Genomic DNA, 17,118 nt, shown 5'->3' on the forward strand with positions numbered 1-17,118 from the left:
GGTATGGTGTTTCAATGATGCAAGAGTCCAGAAGCCACACCAAAGCCATGCTCCAGTCCTTAGGGCTGGAGCGTGGCTTTGGTGCGATTTCTGGACTCTTAGGATGCATGCATCATTGAAACACCATACCTCCACTGTGACTCGAAGCAGCTTTATTTTGGCTGTCTGTAACAGGCCATAGTGTTTGGTGGGAATACACGCCTCCTGCCATTTCCCAGATCCACCTGTCTTTCTGGAGCCTTGCATTCCCAGAGGGCTTTTCCCTTTCCCTTGTTCTCTGTCCAAAAACCTGCGTGAAACAGCTTCCAGCTTGGCGTGCAGGGTGATGGCAAGCCCCAGGCATGCATTCTCCCTGCTTTGTTGCATTCAGGAAGCATGCCAACCTCCACTTCTGCCTTTGGAATGGAAAAAGCAGAACTACCCCAGCCACAGCAGGCCTTGCCACTACTTTTGCTGCTGCCCTCGGACAGCATTTTGGCTTGATTGCACTCAGACGCAGGAGTTTTGTTTACTATTTCTGCATTTTAAATCCACGTTTGGCTAACATTGCAGACCCGGAGCATGTAAATACCGATCGTCCACTGTATACTATCAATTTATACACTGATTTAGATGAAGAGATTTAAGAGAAACCTGTAAGAGAATAACTGTTCTTGTTGCTTTTGGCAGCACACTCTAGGCCACAGGTTGCATCTGACTGTCCAGGGCTATTTTTTCAGCTCCCATGATACCTTGGTGTAAAACAAAAATTACTCCCTAATACCTCCAAATACCACAGGAGTAATCTGAGTGAAATTTGTGGATATTTTCCTCATGTTTATGTACCCCTGGGCTATTTAGGCCTAGGAAAGGCCTTTAAAAAATAGGAATTGAATAGAAAGTGACTTTTCTGGGCCTAAAATAGCCCATGGGACTACAAAATATAGCAAATATGTCCCCATGCTTTCCAAAGGTCACAAGGGCATTATAGAGGGAAATGCATTTTTGCCTTTGCAGTGGGGGCCTCATCTCTCTCAGTTGTCCTGTGGGGCAGTGTGGACCCCTAGCTTCCAAGGGTTGCCTGTCATGACTGATGTGGTTACCTTTAGTATTCATTGAAATGTTCAACATCTGAAATGGGTACCAGTGGTCAAGATGACAAACTTGAAAAGGTGTAAGTTGCTGACTGGTTAATGCTGTAAAGTGAAAGATTTCAAGTTTTTTTTTTTTTTTTGGGGGGGTGACTTTCTAAACAAGTGGTTGAGAAAAAACATGAAAGAATTGCATAGACCTTTATTTTGTATTTGAGTTTATTTGTTTCAAGTTTATTTTGTATTCACAATTCTCGGGTAGATGGTTTATACTTCAGCAGAATAATGAAAGGCTATAGAGGTGGCTGGGAGCAGACCAAGGAGGAAACCTTTCTGTCTGCAACATGTTTATACTATTCTGATATACTGTTCTAACTGCGTTCTGTGTACTTATGCTGACCACATAACCACAGAGTTGTCTTTGACAACGCTGGTTCTTCGACTCAGTAACAGAGATGAGCATCACCCCTTACAGTCGGACATGACCTTGTCAAAGGGGAAACCTTTATTTTTTTAATATCTAATAGGTTAGATCGTGGGTCACACCTACAGCTTCCTTGATTTATTTCTGCCCTGTATAACTGCAGGGATCCATCTTCCAGTTGTCTTGTCTGGGAAATGTGTGCCCCATCCTAGAGAACTTGTTACTCAGCCACAGGGATAATCTAGGTAAAATTAGTTGTTTAGGAGCACTTGTTCTTAGAGCATGCTGGGACCATCAGGTAAGGGCCTTGATGCATTCTCTGCAATCGACTGCCTGCTGCATCAGTTTTCTCCAGTAAAACCTACCTTATAGCAATGATGTATGTCAGTTTTTTTCTATCAGAATCTTAGGGAGACCTAGAATTGCAGCCAATTCCAGCTCCAACATGCACATATTTTAACATATTTGCACTTCAAATTAAATTGCTTTTTTTAAAAAAATCCCAGCTTGAAACAATACATTTTATTCCAAATATGAAACACAAGAAAACCCTTTTAGAATTATTTTAAAAAAATCTTTGGGTACATGTTCTTTGTTTTATTCTGGATGCCACTAAAAAGCCCCGACTTGTGTATTACTTGCTTTGGTCAACATGTTTTTCCCTATTATGTTGCTAAAATGTGAGATATTGTTATAGTCCAGTGATGGCGAACCTATGGCACGCGTGCCAGAGGTGGCACTCAGAGCCCTCTCTGTGGGCACATGTGCCATCGCCCCAGCATAGAGTTTGCCACAGTTTGTTACTAGAAAGCCAGAGGGACATGGCACTTTGCAATAAATAAATGGCTTTTGGATTGCAGTTTGGGCACTCGGCCTCTAAAAGGTTCACCATCACTGTTATATTCTATTATGCAAAGGTTTGAATTAACATAGCAGTGTATTCTGAAATGGGTCAATATGTTGTAATGGTTTGAGTGTTGGACTGGGACACTGGAGACCAGGATTCAAATCTCAGCTCAGCCATGGAAATCCATTGGGTGACTGTGGGCAAGTCACACTCTCTCAGCCTCAAGAGAATGGGTATGGCAAATCCCCTCTGAAGAAACTTGCTAAGAAAACCTTATGATAGGGTTGCCTTAGAGTCACCATAAGTCAGAAACAACTTGAAGACACATAACAACAACAACATATTATTATTATTATTATTATTATTATTATTATTATTATTATAATACATAACATTTGAAATACCAGTAATGACTGCCTCCAGTAGGTCCTGAATTCCTGTACAGACTGATTCTTCCTTATCCAAAATGCCTGGGACCAGAAGTGTTTTGGATTTTTTTTTTTTACTTTTTTATTTATTTATTTAGAATAGACTATTACAACATCTAAGGAATAAAGAAGAAGAAACCCCATAACCTTAGAAACACCCCTATTAAAACCAACATTTACACATTTAAACAATTAAACATATAACAAATATTTACATCTGATCATCCATATTGTTATCCTTCTATTTGTTCCTTCCCTTATATCTGGATGTTACTATATACTGTAAGCTATATATTTGTTCCTGGTCTATAACTTATAATGTTAAATTCACATGGTGCTTTCCGTTTTTCAATTATATATCAACCTTATTTCTTTGAGCTTTTTAGTAACACATTTCCTTCAATAAAATTCAATACACTCCATTCTTTTTCCATACTTTCTACAGATTTTCCCTTTAGTAAAGCAGACAATATGTCCATATTCTTAGCCTCGTAAAGTCTGCTCAGCCATTCCTCGATCGGTGGGATATTTGGTGTTTTCCAATATTGTGCAAAGGACATTCTTGCACACGTAACCATATATAAATAACTCTGCTTAACTTAACGTTTTTGATGTCATGCGTCATATTCAGTAAGAACAATTTCGGTTCAAAAGGGATACTTATTTTAAAGATATCTTCTATAAACTTATGAATCAAATGCCAATAATTCCTTGTCTTGGGACACAGCCACCACATATGAAAAAAATTCCCTTCTGGTCTTCCACACTTCCAACAACTAACACTACCTGATTTGTAAATTCGATGAATTTTTTGAGGGGTTAAATACCACCTGTAAAACATCTTCAGGTAGTTTTCTTTATAATTTTGGCAAAGTGTAAATTTATTTGTCCCTTTCCACGATTTTTCCCATTCTTCTATAGTGATTGTTTTTTTGATGTCCTGTGCCCATCTTATCATGTTATATTTAATCGCTTCAGTTTCCAAATCTCTTCCCTTCAGTAATTTGTAATATTTAGATATATGTTTTCCTTGTTTGTCAAATATTATTTTATCAAGTTCATTGTTATCATTGGTCAAACCGATTGTTTCATTCTCAGTTTTAAAGTGGCTTTTTAGTTGGTTATATAGAAACCAGTCCTGCATTTCTCCATTTATATAAATTTCTTCTATCTTTTTTATGATGAGTTTCCCCTCCATATTTTTACAAATTAAGTCTTCATATTTTATCCATTGTTGATCTTTGCCTTTTGTTCTTTTGTAATATGCTTCTTGAATTAAAACCCATTTGGGGATGTGATTATAGAATTGTTTTTTAATTTTATACCATACTTTTATTAATGATTTTCTCAACACATGGTGATTAAAGTTGCTTTTGTCCTTAGGTTTAACATACCACAAGTATGCATGGATTCCCATATTTAAATTTGCACACTCCATATCCAGCAATTTTTCATCTCTTAGGCTGATCCATTCTTCTAACCAATTAAGGCATGTTGCGTAGTAATAGATCTTTAAGTTTGGTAGATTACATCCTCCCTTGATTTTTTCTTCTGTAAGTAATTTCCATTTGATTCTTGCTTTTTTACCTTGCCATAGAAGGATTTTTCAGATTTTGAAATGTTTGCATGTCCAAACATAATACTTTGGAGATGGGACACACATCTAAACATTGAATCCATTTATGTTTTCTGTATACCTGAAAGTAATTTTATATATCATAATTTTAATAATTTTGTATGTGAAGCAAAGTTTTTGTACACCGAACCACCAGAAAACTAAGATGTGACTGTCTCTGCCACCCACATGGGCAATTTTTGGATTTTGGAGCATTTTGGAATTTGGAATTCCAGTTGAGGAATACTCAGCCTGTACTGTATATTGAATGAATCTCCTTTGTTCACACAACAATTCATAATTGGGAAGTACACAGTGCCTCAAACAAACACATCTCTGTAACAAGTGTTTTCTCTCCATTAAATTAAACAATCTGGTTTAGATATCTCTAGAAGGCTAATCATACTGAATTAAGATTCATTTGGAAAAAGATTTAATGTGTTCTCATAATAACGGGTGAGACGTAACTTTTGAAAGGCTTAATTTAAATGTATATTATACATTTCAAATTAGGACAGCTGAGCTCAGAAAATGTTAAAACAACAACAACGAGTTCTAGTGAAGCAGAATCAGTTGTAGATGTTTGTTGTTGTTGTTTTCTGGAAACATTAAGATTTACAGTAATGGCTTAGTCTATGCAATTTTCCGAGGAACGAGTCATGTGCTGCTTCCTTTCCTTCTGCATGGGTTCCTTGCCTTTTGCTTCTTCTTGGTCTTTGTTTATTGGGAACCCAGTATCTAAACCATCAAGCTCCAATTTGGTTCTGTCCTTGAGCTTGGAAATCACTTGAATTGTGGATGGAAGGCAAGTACGTACAACTGCTGGAACATTCAAATCATCAAACTAACCGATTTCCACAAAATAGCAAACAGTGAATCCTTGCTGAGGAAAGTGGGTGGCACATAGCACAATCATGATCATGAAAGCCATGTTTAAAAGATGAGGTAGAGTAGTGCTTTTACAGAAGCAAAATAACCTTAAAGCAGTTTACAATTTCACATAACCACAGTCTCCTTCATGATTCTGGGAATATTTGAATGAAATTTTAAAAGTAATTCTTTAAATGTTCTGCTCAGATGTAGGATTTGCTCTCTTATTGGGGAATGTTGAGAGCTTCTTTGATAGATTTCTTTTTCCAAGGCAGCATAATGACACCACATGCTGGTATTGTTGAATTACATGGTTGTAAAATTAACCTCCTTCATTTCCTGCCTTTGTTTTTTTAAAAAATGTACTGGCTCAAGTTTAAAGAGACAAAAGCTATTCCTTTGACTACAAAGTGAATTTTAGTTAGAAATATGCAGCTAGCAACTTCCTGCTTTTATAAAGAAAGCTCAGGAAATCTAGTTCTGCTCCAAATGGTGAATTACACCTGAATTGTACAGAATGTGTACAACCCAGTCCATACATACATTGCATGCCTTTTGCAATATATATATATATATATATATATATATATATATATATATGGCCATAATATATTTGATAGGAAGCAAGGACTTCTTAGGTGAAGCAAGGACAAGGAAAGGACTTTGAAGATTCATTCATCATGGCTTGAGCTGTTCAGGCAGGTAGTTTTTTCCCCCTGTGCTAACCTTGCTTCAAAACCTGTGATTTCTAGCACTAACACTTTGACCACGACAGCATCTTAAAACATTAACTTGCAGTTTTTAATCCTGGTTTACATACAAAGAACAAGCATTGGTTGCTGAGGTCATTTGGAATGTGTCTTGAAGTTTAAAGATGGGATTTAGAGTTATCTGGGGTAATGTACAAATAAAATCAATTTTAAAAGTTTAAAACAGTTCAGAAAATTTCCTTCATGTTGAGTTGGAGACAGATAAAAAGAAGGCAACTAACTAGTTCTGAAGCTGTGTGTGCACACACACACATGCATTTTAAGAATGAAATAGATACTGGATTAATGGTGATATCTCCGGTGTAAGTTTAGTATTAAAGATGGTAGTAGATTATGTGAGGGGTAACGGGTATTGTTTTAGCTATGTCTCCTACAAAAAACTCCTGAGTAAACTTAGAAATCATGTAATTCAGCCATCTTATCTGGTGCAATAGAAGCAGTAAGTAGGAGTTAGTGGATAATTCTAACATAATTAAAACAAGGACAATTAATGCAGAATTCTCATAATTAAATTTCCTTTTTAAAAAGAGTTGCACAAAAATGTTGGTATAATATTTCCATTTTACATCTAAATTACTTGTTCATTTTCTGCTTCCTTAATCATATAAACTGCAGTGCTTTTACGACTGGCCTAATCTGTCGTCTTGATGGAACATTGGTTGAATTCCTTAGCCTTCTTTTTCAGAACAAAGTACACATGCTGTAAAAGTTATTTCCTGCCGTGTGTTCACCTGACAAAAGCAAGTTTTCATCTGGCTAAGCTTATTTTTTTATTGTTTCTGGATAAACAACTCATATATAAGGAAAATAAAACCTTTCTCTTGCCAAGGAAGGCTGATGTGTTAAGGAGTGGAAAGTTTCCCATATCTTTGCTTTGGTGTTTCAGGTATGAGGATTTTGATAGCTTTCCGTTTTCCAGCCTGCCTACACACCTGTCAGTGAAAACTTTCTTTCTCTGAAAAGGTTACCATACAGTGAACCCATCTTAGGGATTAATAAATTCAGGTGTTTTATGGACTTTAATGCCTGGTTCAAATTATTCTAGTTTAGGCCAGGGATGGCAACTTGTTACCTTCCAGATGATAATGCATTATAACTCTCATCAGCTATAACAAGCATAACCAGTGGTTGGGGCTGATGGGAGTCTTAAGGTAGCTAGAGGCCCACAAGTTGCCCAGTCTTAATTTAGATGCTTGTGAATGGGCTGCAGATACTTGCAGGAGCCCTGGTGGCGCAGTGGTTAAATGCCTGTACTGCAGCCATTCACTCAAAACCAGAAGGTTGCGAGTTCAAGACCAGCAAAAGGGCCCAAGCTCGACTCAGGCTTGCATCTTTCCGAGGAGGGAGCTAAAATGAGTATCCAGACTGTTGGGGGCAAATTAGCTTACTTGCTAATTAGCTTACTTGCTGTTCACCACTATGATCTTTGGAATAGCGGTATATAAATAAAACATATTATTATTATTATTATTATTATTATTATTATTATGCCCCCTCCTTTCCTCTTATCCCTTTGTACGTAAGAGAAAGAGTGACAGTTTCTTCAGGATGTGTAAAACCAAGCAGGATCAAACTGTAGTTCGTTATCCTTGTTCAGTCAGTCTTGGATAGAAAATCCCCTGGACTAGACCAAAGTGTGCAGGTAACTTGTAATCCAAATATGCATATTTAAGGACCAAGGAATAATTTCTTCTCCAAGGTACTTCCATAATGTTACTTGCAGTTGCTCTTCTATACTGGATTTCTAATATCGTACTTCACCTAGGGTTGTAGATTATGTGCACAAATGTGGTGCCCAGTGTTCCTTAACAAGTCCTTGGAAAGAGAAGAGGAGATTATGTAATTGTAGAGAGTCTTTCCACCAATGTTGCAAAAGTTAGAAAAATTAGTGGTGATCACTGAAGTTTCATGAATGGATGACAATTTCCCCCTTTCCTCATATATTTTGCACTCTCAAAGGACAAGCATATTTACTGGTATTGCAGGAATGGGAATAACTCAATATGCCAGTTTGAAAATCAAATAATAAATTGTTATGATATGCAGGCTGTCCTCATTCAGAAAACTCTGGCAATCTGGACCATGCACATGTCTATTATTAGGACGGCGGTGGGGAAATTATTGTTAGACAGCAACTCCCAGCGTTCCTCACCGTTGCTAGGCTGGTTAGAGATGATGCAAGTTTCAGTCCAATAACAGCTTCACACCCATTCTGATTTAGGGCTGTGATCAGTAATACAGTTTCCCCCCACTTTTGTGTAGTATGACACAGCAAACATTTCCATGAGGATGATATTTGAATGATTGTCCCACAGTTTCTATTTTTCTGAATGTTTCATTGTTTTAAATGCTGTTATACATCACTTTGGGAGGTTTTGTTGTAAATAAACACTCCAATATATAATCTAGTTCCATGCAGCCTAAAATGGTACATCATAGAAAAGATTTATTAGTTAATCTGCTGATAAGTTATCACTTCTAGAGAATTCCTGCAGCGATCAACAGACTGCATCCCTTTACTTATCTATATGCCCACCCTTGCACTATCTGTGACTTAAATGAAACATAGGCGGGATACACACCGCCATATAGTACGTATTGTATACGTACTAGGATTAGGAAGGGGCGGTGCTTCCGCACCCCCCTAACCCTAGTACGTATACAATACGTACAAGATGGCGGCGCCCCTTCTACATGGGCGCCGCCATCTTTACATACTGGACGCATAGCGTCCAGATGTGTCGCGGCTCCTATGACATCGCGAATGCGCCAGCGGCACTTCGTGACGTCATCAGTGCGCCGCAAGAAGAAGCTCCGAAATGGAGCTTCTTTTTTGCTCCGCGCAGGAGCCGCGCGGTTTGGCTGCTGCAGCTCCTGCGCGGAGCAAATGGCGCCGGCGGGGAAGCGCCGCAAAGCGGCGGTTTGTATCCCGCCATACTTTGATGCAATAATAGTATAGAACCACTAGCCTTTTTTAAAAAAAGATGATGATAGTCTAAAGCATGCAGGCCATTTCAACGAATCACTTTGTGTGAAGTACACTATTTTGAATAGTTGGTCTTTTGAAGATTATTTGCCTGTACCCAGTTTATTCTACCCCTTCCCCTGGTTATCACGTAACAGAAAGGTACTTTAGCAACTTGTAGCGCTATCATTCAAAGATTGAAAATACATTTGCTGGTTACAAAAGTGCTGTTTTTGATCCTAGTACATCTGTTCTGTTCATTAAATACCACCAATACATTTTTAGACATAAGTTCTTTCTGATATCTTCAGCTAAATGTCTGTCCATTGGGGGTTGTACAAGAGAGTGAAAAATATAGCCCCGTGTAAAGTGTGTCTTCTTTTAATATTTATATAGTCATCATCATCCCTGCTGCCCTCGCCATCCTCATCACAGTCTCAATTTAGCCACTGCAAAATGAAGGCTTCACCTTTGCGTCGCTCTGCATCCTTGACACTGATCAGATGTGATCATGTAGCCTCTGCAAAAGCTACAAGCCCTGTAAAGGCTACAAGTCCACCTGTCTGCCTTCAGCGTTGGAGGCCCACAATACCCTTATCATCTATTGGGCTCCATTGTGTTGTAAGTGTAGTCGGTCTTCCATCTCTTCTCTATGGAAAGCCTTTTGCCTCAACATTTCAGCTAGAACTAATTCTGCTCTCTGAATTCCTTTCTGGTCTTTTTGGTGTAGTAAGCGTATATCCACTATGTTTTCCTGTCTTAACTCCTCAATAAAAGCTCTTACTAATGAATATCGAATGGCTAAGAAGGTTACCTCTAAACAAAAGGAAACTGATACTTGTTTCTTAGCCTTATACCCACCTATTGCTTGGTTATTCTTTTCATATTGGTGTTTCAGTTGGGCCTGCTGACATCTCATCTTATGCCAAATCCATTTCCTTCTCATCTGATTTAATGTTGCTTAAATTTTCTGTTTTCTTGGCAACTTTACTCTTTAAATTTGTAGTACATAATTCTTCTGGTTAATGATAAAAAGTGTCAATTCCTGTGTTCATTACTCTTGGATCATATACTCTTCATCTTTTAAAAGTGTCTTGATTTACTCCAATGAAGCAACACTTTCCTACAATTTAACTTCTTTTATAAGAGGTACTTAACATGTTTCTGTGTCCTGCATACATTGTTTCCGTCTATGACACTGCAAAAAAAAAAAAAGAGAGAGAACTGGAGCAGTTGTTAAATTGGATTGTAATTACAGTTTAACATGTACATAAAAACTTTATCTAAACCCTAATTCCATTTAAGGTAGAGTAGATCCAGTGATCAGTGGGATTATGTAAAATGATCATCATCATTCTTCTGCCTTTCTCCCAAAACCAGGGTTCAGAGTGGTGTACAGAAATCAAAACAGTAATAAATCCACTTGAAGACCAATAGTAAAAATAAAAATCATACCATCATTGTTAAAGTGCAGTGAAGCTATGCATAGAATTAAAACCATTAAAATAAATCAAAGAACAAAAGATAAAAATAAAACAGCACACTAACCTTGTAATCAGTTTCTCAAAGCCTATTAGAACAGAAAACATTTTACTTTGACTTAAAATTGACTTACTGAACAGCAATTGATTCAGTAGCTGAACTCTAATTGTGATGTTTACATTTGACTGCATTTCTATGCAAGAAAAGAAAGAAAAGAGCTGTTGGCAGAATGGACTATGCTTCAGGAAAGCAATGACAAAATCTGAGGCAAATAATTCAGACATAGAAGTAGTGAGCTGTATGATTATAAGACTCAGAATATTTCTCCCCAGAATATAAGACTAAAGTGCTATGTCAGTGTATATATGCAAGATTTGGTTTGCAATTCCATTTGAAGCTGAAAATATTTACAGAAATTAACATTTTCAGGCAGTATGGGAGGAAAATGATAACACAGTAAAAGATAGGAGTGTAGTGGTTTGGAAGTGATGTAATATGGATTTTAAGGAATTACTGAGAGCAGAAAAAGTATCACTTCAAGAGTGACTGGCATGCAAATTTTCAGTTCCTTACTACAGCTTGTTCTTAAAGCTAACATTTTCCCATACTGGTAGAATTTAAAGATATAGCCTTGTTAGTGTGTAGAATTAATATGTACAGTCATCCCTCCTGGTTTGCAGGGGATCCATTCCAGACCACCCTGTGATTCTGGAAAAATGGCAGTATTTGAGTTACCATTGGTTTCAGTGGTGGAGCGCTCCTGTGTGTGCCACTGTGTGTGCGCCTCAAGCACACACACCATTTTGTCCCTTCCCGCTTGCTGTCTGAATCAGGAGGGACGACTGTATAGAGGATTTGTAGCACCTTTGAGACTAACTGGAAAAAAAAAACTTTGTAGCATAACCTTTTGCAAACTTTAGTCTATTTCTTCAGATGCTTATGGTGGAGTAGAAGCCAGGGACAGACAAGAGTGCATGAGTTTAACTGAAGAAAATTCTACCACTATGGAAGGCACCAAATTTAGCCGCATGAAGTGGAAATCCATCAACCTCTTCAAGAAACTTGCCCAGATATAGATCAATATCTTCTTTCTCAACAAGTACAGAAAACGGAATGTCGTTCCTAAGGACCTACATGTCGGGAGCTCTTTGCAAACTACGTATCATGTAGAGCTCATTGGTTCTACTCATGCTGTCTGATCTGCACTAACCAACATTTCCTTTTCAGTTTTCTTCAGTTAAACTCCTGCACTCCTGTCTGACTCTAGCTTCTACTCCATCATAAGCATCTGAAGAAGTAGACTAAAGTTTTCCCATACGTAAGTTTCTGCAGTTGGTAAATGGCACAAATAGACATTCATAGGCCCAAAACAGACGGTCCCGAAAGAACGGTGTGCAGCTGCGCTGGGGCCAGTAACGCTGGGGCCACCGCAACTATCCACTCCTCCTTGGTTCAGCTCTTCCTGTATGGTGCAGCATCAATATGGCTTCCAGCCACATTTAGGGTGTGCATCATCTGAACACTACACCACGAATGTGGCCAGATCCACATCATTTGGCTAATGTGTTTTGAGCCCTGGTGGCACAGTGCTTAAATGCCTATACTGCAGCCACTCACTCAAAACCATAAGGCTGCGAGTTCAATACCAGAAAAAGGGCTCAAGCTTGACTCAGGCTTGCATTCTTCCCAGGTCACTAAAATGAGTACCCAACTTGTTGGGGATAATTAGCTTACAGTTGTAAACCACTTAGACACTGTTAGTTCAGTATGAAGTGGTATATAAATGAAGCTGTTCGTTTGTTTGATTCAGGTCACCATTGCAGTCCTGAACCAGGCTGCCAGAAGAAGCGGATCCCATCCACTCCTCTTTGGTCCAGTTATTCCTGTATGGTGCAGTGTCCACATTCAGGGTGTGCAACATGTGAACACTACACCACAAATGTGGCCATATCCACATCATTTGGCCCATGTGTTTTGAGCCATATTTGCACTGATCGAGCCTCCTTTGTATTATGATTTACCTGTGCTTTTCTAAGCAATGCAAACACAGGATTAAACATCAGTGATAACCAGCATTTTAGACAAGAATGATGTTTGGAACAAAAAGAATAATAAGGTTGAAAGGAGGAAAAGGAATATTTTGTAGACAGAAAATGCTTACATGAGCATGTAATCTTTTGAATTGGAATGCAAGGTTCCCTACAAAAATCTTTGAGCCTTGGAGTGTGATTTCCCACTTAATTTCTTGCAAGTCCTGCTTCTCTCATATTGAGTCTGTGTTCAACATTTTTCTCTTCTTTTCTTCTCTTTAGAGTGAGCCTCTGTTTTAGATTTATAAATATTTTAGTGTACAAAAGTGGCTTTGGTTGAACAGACCTTGTAATTCAGATTCAAAGCAAAGATTTGCATATACTTCCCTCTCACTTGAATTCTGATCTTTTCCAATATTTTTCTCTCTGCAAGTTTTCCTGCTTTGCCAAGGGAGTCACTATACCAAATAATGCCTAGAAACCTGTAAAAAGATATCTGTTCCAGATTTGTAGCATATTTAGCAGCATCTTGCTGGCATAATTGTTGTGTTCTAAGGCAAGGTTTTTTCATGGGGAAGCTAAGATATGTAACTTTATTACTGTGAATGCTGGAGGCCTTTTGCTGAATTGTAAGAGATTGAAAAACTTAAGAGTTCACACTGAACTGCTTTAAGAGCTCTTGCCATGAATACCAATATATGTTGGCTTTCATTAAATCACTACTTGGGGAAATAATTGTATGTGAGTATAGGTTAACCAGTGACAAGCTTTCTTCGGTTAACTAACTTCTATATTTGTAGTTATTTTGTTGTAAAAGAGCTGTCCTCTTTCATGGTATGTTTTATAATTTCATTTTTATTGATTAAACAATTATTGTAATCTATTATTGTAAACTCAGTCATATACTGGTTTCTATTAGAAAAGCACAGCTCTGACATGAGATTCTGAATCTGTGTCCCTGTACAAATGAGCAGGAAGGGGAGGGCAAGATGGCGCCCCTTTCTGCCCTGGATCGGTACCATGGCAAACACACACCACAGCACCGACCCGGCCTCCACAGAGCACAAAAATGAGCTAGTTTTTCCATTTCTTTTTTCTGCATACGAAGCGGCACCATAGCCGCTGCCAGGCAGCTTGATCACGCCCCTTTGGCACAGCACTGTTTGGGCACTGCGCCAAAGGGATCATGGCACGCATCAAGATGACACCCAGGCAGCGCAGGGAGGGCTGTGAGCATGGGGACACTCAGCCCTCACCCCACCCACAGGCCCATCTGTACTGGGCCTAAGTTTGTAAGTTTAAATACTAAGTTACCAGTGTAGTCTTATATGTGTCTGCTAACAGAAATAAGTCCATTTGAGTTTAGTAGACTTGCTCTCAGGTAAGTATACCTGGTTTCTCACATATAATATCTGGAAACCCTAACTGTGATCCTAGAACTGTGTGTCTCTGAATGAGCAATAAGGAAAAGGAACCCATTCATGTTCAGAAGCATTTGTCTTAATATTTCTGGTGTTGACACTGAGTGTGCGTCCAAGCTGATGTTAGGTTTTCTTCAAACTGTGGACGCAGTGTCAAATGTCTACTTTTACCTTACATGTCTCACATTCCTTCTTACAGGCACCAAGTATAGATGAGAAAGTAGATCTGCACTTCATTGCATTAGTAAATGTTGGTGGCATTCTCTATGAACTAGGTAAGAACAATCCTGAAAGACACGATCAAATTGTCTACAGCCAATTCTGCCTGTTCTTTTAACTCCTCAATGAAATATTTATTTTTTTCATTCAAGAACAATAAGATAGAATGCAAAGATATTGGTTTTCGAGTTTTTCAGAGGGGAAAGAAATCATTAAGCTGATAAACAGGGTTCAGTGTTGAATTCAAGATTTGTTTCTGCTTTTTGCATGTAACTCCTCCTCTCCTTCATTATCTATGACACATGTATAGATAATTTGGTGTCAGTCTGACACATGATATTACCACTTCTTTTATTCAGTATCCTGGCTTAGCCCTTAAACCACACTAGAGCCGTTACATTTGGGGGCAATTAGGAATCACTGCATTCTTTTGTGGAAAAATGACAAATTACCACTCACTGCCATGTATACCTATTAAAAATATATTTGACTAATAGAAAAACTATTAGGCAGCATAGAATAAGCTGCCAGTTTCATGAAACATCATGATTTTTTTAAATCATGATGGGCCTGAAGAATGTGCCCTTAATAGTATACTTTTAAATGTTGATTTCCAAACATTTCGGTAGATTGAAAGACTTTCTAGATAGTCTTGCTTTTAGATCTTGGAAAATCACATAAACACAAAGCTATGGCCTGGATAACATGCTATTATATTTACAGGTAACAATTTCGAGTGGCATTTCCCTGAATAGACCTGGGAACTGAACCAAAAACTTAGCTTGTAAAATGTGGATGATTCAACTCAGAGATCTGTGGAATTTAATCAAGGATGTTTACTGCAGAACTTCCTCTTGCATTGTCACACATTATGCCCATTATGGATTTAAATTGCTGACACTGAGTCTAAATCAGTGCTTCTCAATTATTTCCTGTCAAGCCCCCCCAGGAAGAAGAAAACATTTTGCGCCCCCTGCGCGACTGTAAATAGTATCATTTGTCTATAAAATTGTTATAAGTACACCTCTGCATAACAGAGCCTCGCGCCCCCCCTTTACAGAGCCTCACGCCCCCCCTGGGGGGCCCGCCCCACTATTTGAGAAAGGCTGGTCTAAATGAATGTATATGAAAAATATAAACTGGGTTTGAAAACAGAGGCTTGGTAAAGTATGCCAGTATTATGGAAAGCAATGAGGTATTAGCCACAATATATCACTTGTAGAGGATAGAGGATTCACATGAATTTTACTACCTAACACTTTTGAATAAATCCTAATGATGAATTGCTTTTTGTGCATTCTGACAGATGGACGGAAGCCTTTCCCGATAAATCATGGGCAATCAAGTGATGATACCTTTTTAGAGGTAGGAATATTAAGTGTTGGAGCTATATTAAGACTGAGTAAAGCTGTGATTCCCAAACTTTAATCCTCTAGATGTTTTGAACTTCCACTCCTAGAATTCCTGACTGCCAAATTGTCCAGGGTTTATGGGAGATGAAGTCTCAAACACCTGGAGGAAACTTTGGGAACTACTGGAGTAAAGCAAGAGTAAAGAAAGCGTGGCCCATAGCAACATGCAGTCCTTGAAACACACACACACACGCACCCCACACACTTTCCCCCCCTCTTTTTTTGGCCTGAAATATTTCTCACTGCCCTGGAAATGTCTTCAAATCCATTTTCTACTGGATAAAAAACCCCAAACTTCTCCTGAGCTTAAAATGGGCCCAAGAGATAGCTAAATTGTTTGTTTCATAGTTGAGGGGGCATTTGGGGTCCAAATATTAGAAATTTCTGTGGGTGTGGTAAAACAGGGAGGTATAATTTTCCAAGGTCCCATAGGGTGTTAATGTGGTCTCTTAACCACTGACAATTGCCCATGCCTGGCTTAAAGCAAAGTACTTGTGGGTAGATCTTATTTACAGGGGCATCTTTTGAAAGGGCAGTTCTAGAAGTGAATACAAATTTAAGTTGCTTGTTTTACTAAAGTTGTGTATTACTACACTGCAAAAAAATTCTGATTCTGAGAAGCCTAAAAGCATTCTAAACTAATAGTCTAGAATGTCCTACCACCATTGTCAGGTGATATTTAAATTTTGCATTTATTTATTTTCATATAAACTATTTTAACTGATTTTAACTTACAGGGTTTTAAATAGTAAATTTTAGTATATTTTTATGCATGTTTTTATTGTTTTAAATGTGTTAAATCAGTGTTACTGTATGGCACCTGAGATCCTTTGAACAGGGTGGAATATAAATATTTTAATAAATAAATAAAATACATGTTTAGCTAAAATAGCAGTACACTATTTCAGCAAAGAGTACACTATAAACTTCACTCCCCATTAGCTGAAAAGTATAAAATAAAAATGTTGATCAGTGTCAGCTGAAATCAAATATGTTTACTGAAATGAAAGTGACTATACATCCTTACCGTTTTTATGTTTTCTTTCTAGGATGCAATAGAAGTGTGTAAGAAATTTATGGAACGTGATCCAGATGAATTAAGGTTCAACGCGATTGCTTTATCAGCAGCTTAAATTATTTTTTTCATGCAAAAAATCTGTTATAATGTATTAGAAGATCAGGTTCTTGCCATAAATCAGTGATCAAATTTTGATACCTCTCCACTAACATGTTAATACATATTAAACTTCAGATTTGTCCTGCATCTCTTGTTATCCTTTCCTTCTCATTTTCAATGACTGCATTAGTATGGAGTAGAAGAGCGCTTGACTGTTAATACATACAAGAAGAGTAAATCATCGTGAAAGACATTGTGCTCGTGTTCTTTTCTTAAAGTAAGCAATCTGAGTATATTTGAAAAAAATTATTTGGGTAGCTGAGCATTCCTGGGTATGACCATCATCAGATGAGAAGGCTTCATTCCAGTAGAAAAATTGCTACAAACCTGATTCACTGATTGATACAATGCTTTTCTTAACATGAGTGTGTCAGAAAGTCAGGATGTC

The 17,118-nt window shown here is 38.0% G+C and overlaps 1 protein-coding gene across 3 annotated transcripts in view; it reads left to right on the forward strand.

Annotated features, from left to right (window-relative positions):
* UCHL3 (ubiquitin C-terminal hydrolase L3) overlaps positions 1 to 16,817 on the forward strand; it is a 35,253-nt gene extending 18,436 nt beyond the window's left edge. For 2 of the 3 annotated variants that reach the window (XM_089511133.1, XM_089511132.1), the window contains 3 exons: positions 14,122 to 14,197; positions 15,448 to 15,506; positions 16,603 to 16,817. In XM_089511133.1, coding sequence (XP_089367259.1) covers positions 14,122 to 14,197; positions 15,448 to 15,506; positions 16,603 to 16,686 — 219 coding nt within the window. In that variant the 3' untranslated portion in view covers positions 16,687 to 16,817. Of the gene's footprint in view, positions 1 to 14,121; positions 14,198 to 15,447; positions 15,507 to 16,602 lie in introns of those variants that run through there. The other variant, XM_089511134.1, reaches the window with a different exon arrangement.
* Positions 16,818 to 17,118: the final 301 nt, after the last annotated feature.

The sequence above is a fragment of the Sceloporus occidentalis genome, unplaced genomic scaffold (assembly GCF_023333645.1).
Source record: "Sceloporus occidentalis isolate IW3139 unplaced genomic scaffold, rSceOcc1.0.p SCAF_2, whole genome shotgun sequence".
Lineage (NCBI taxonomy): Eukaryota > Metazoa > Chordata > Lepidosauria > Squamata > Phrynosomatidae > Sceloporus > Sceloporus occidentalis.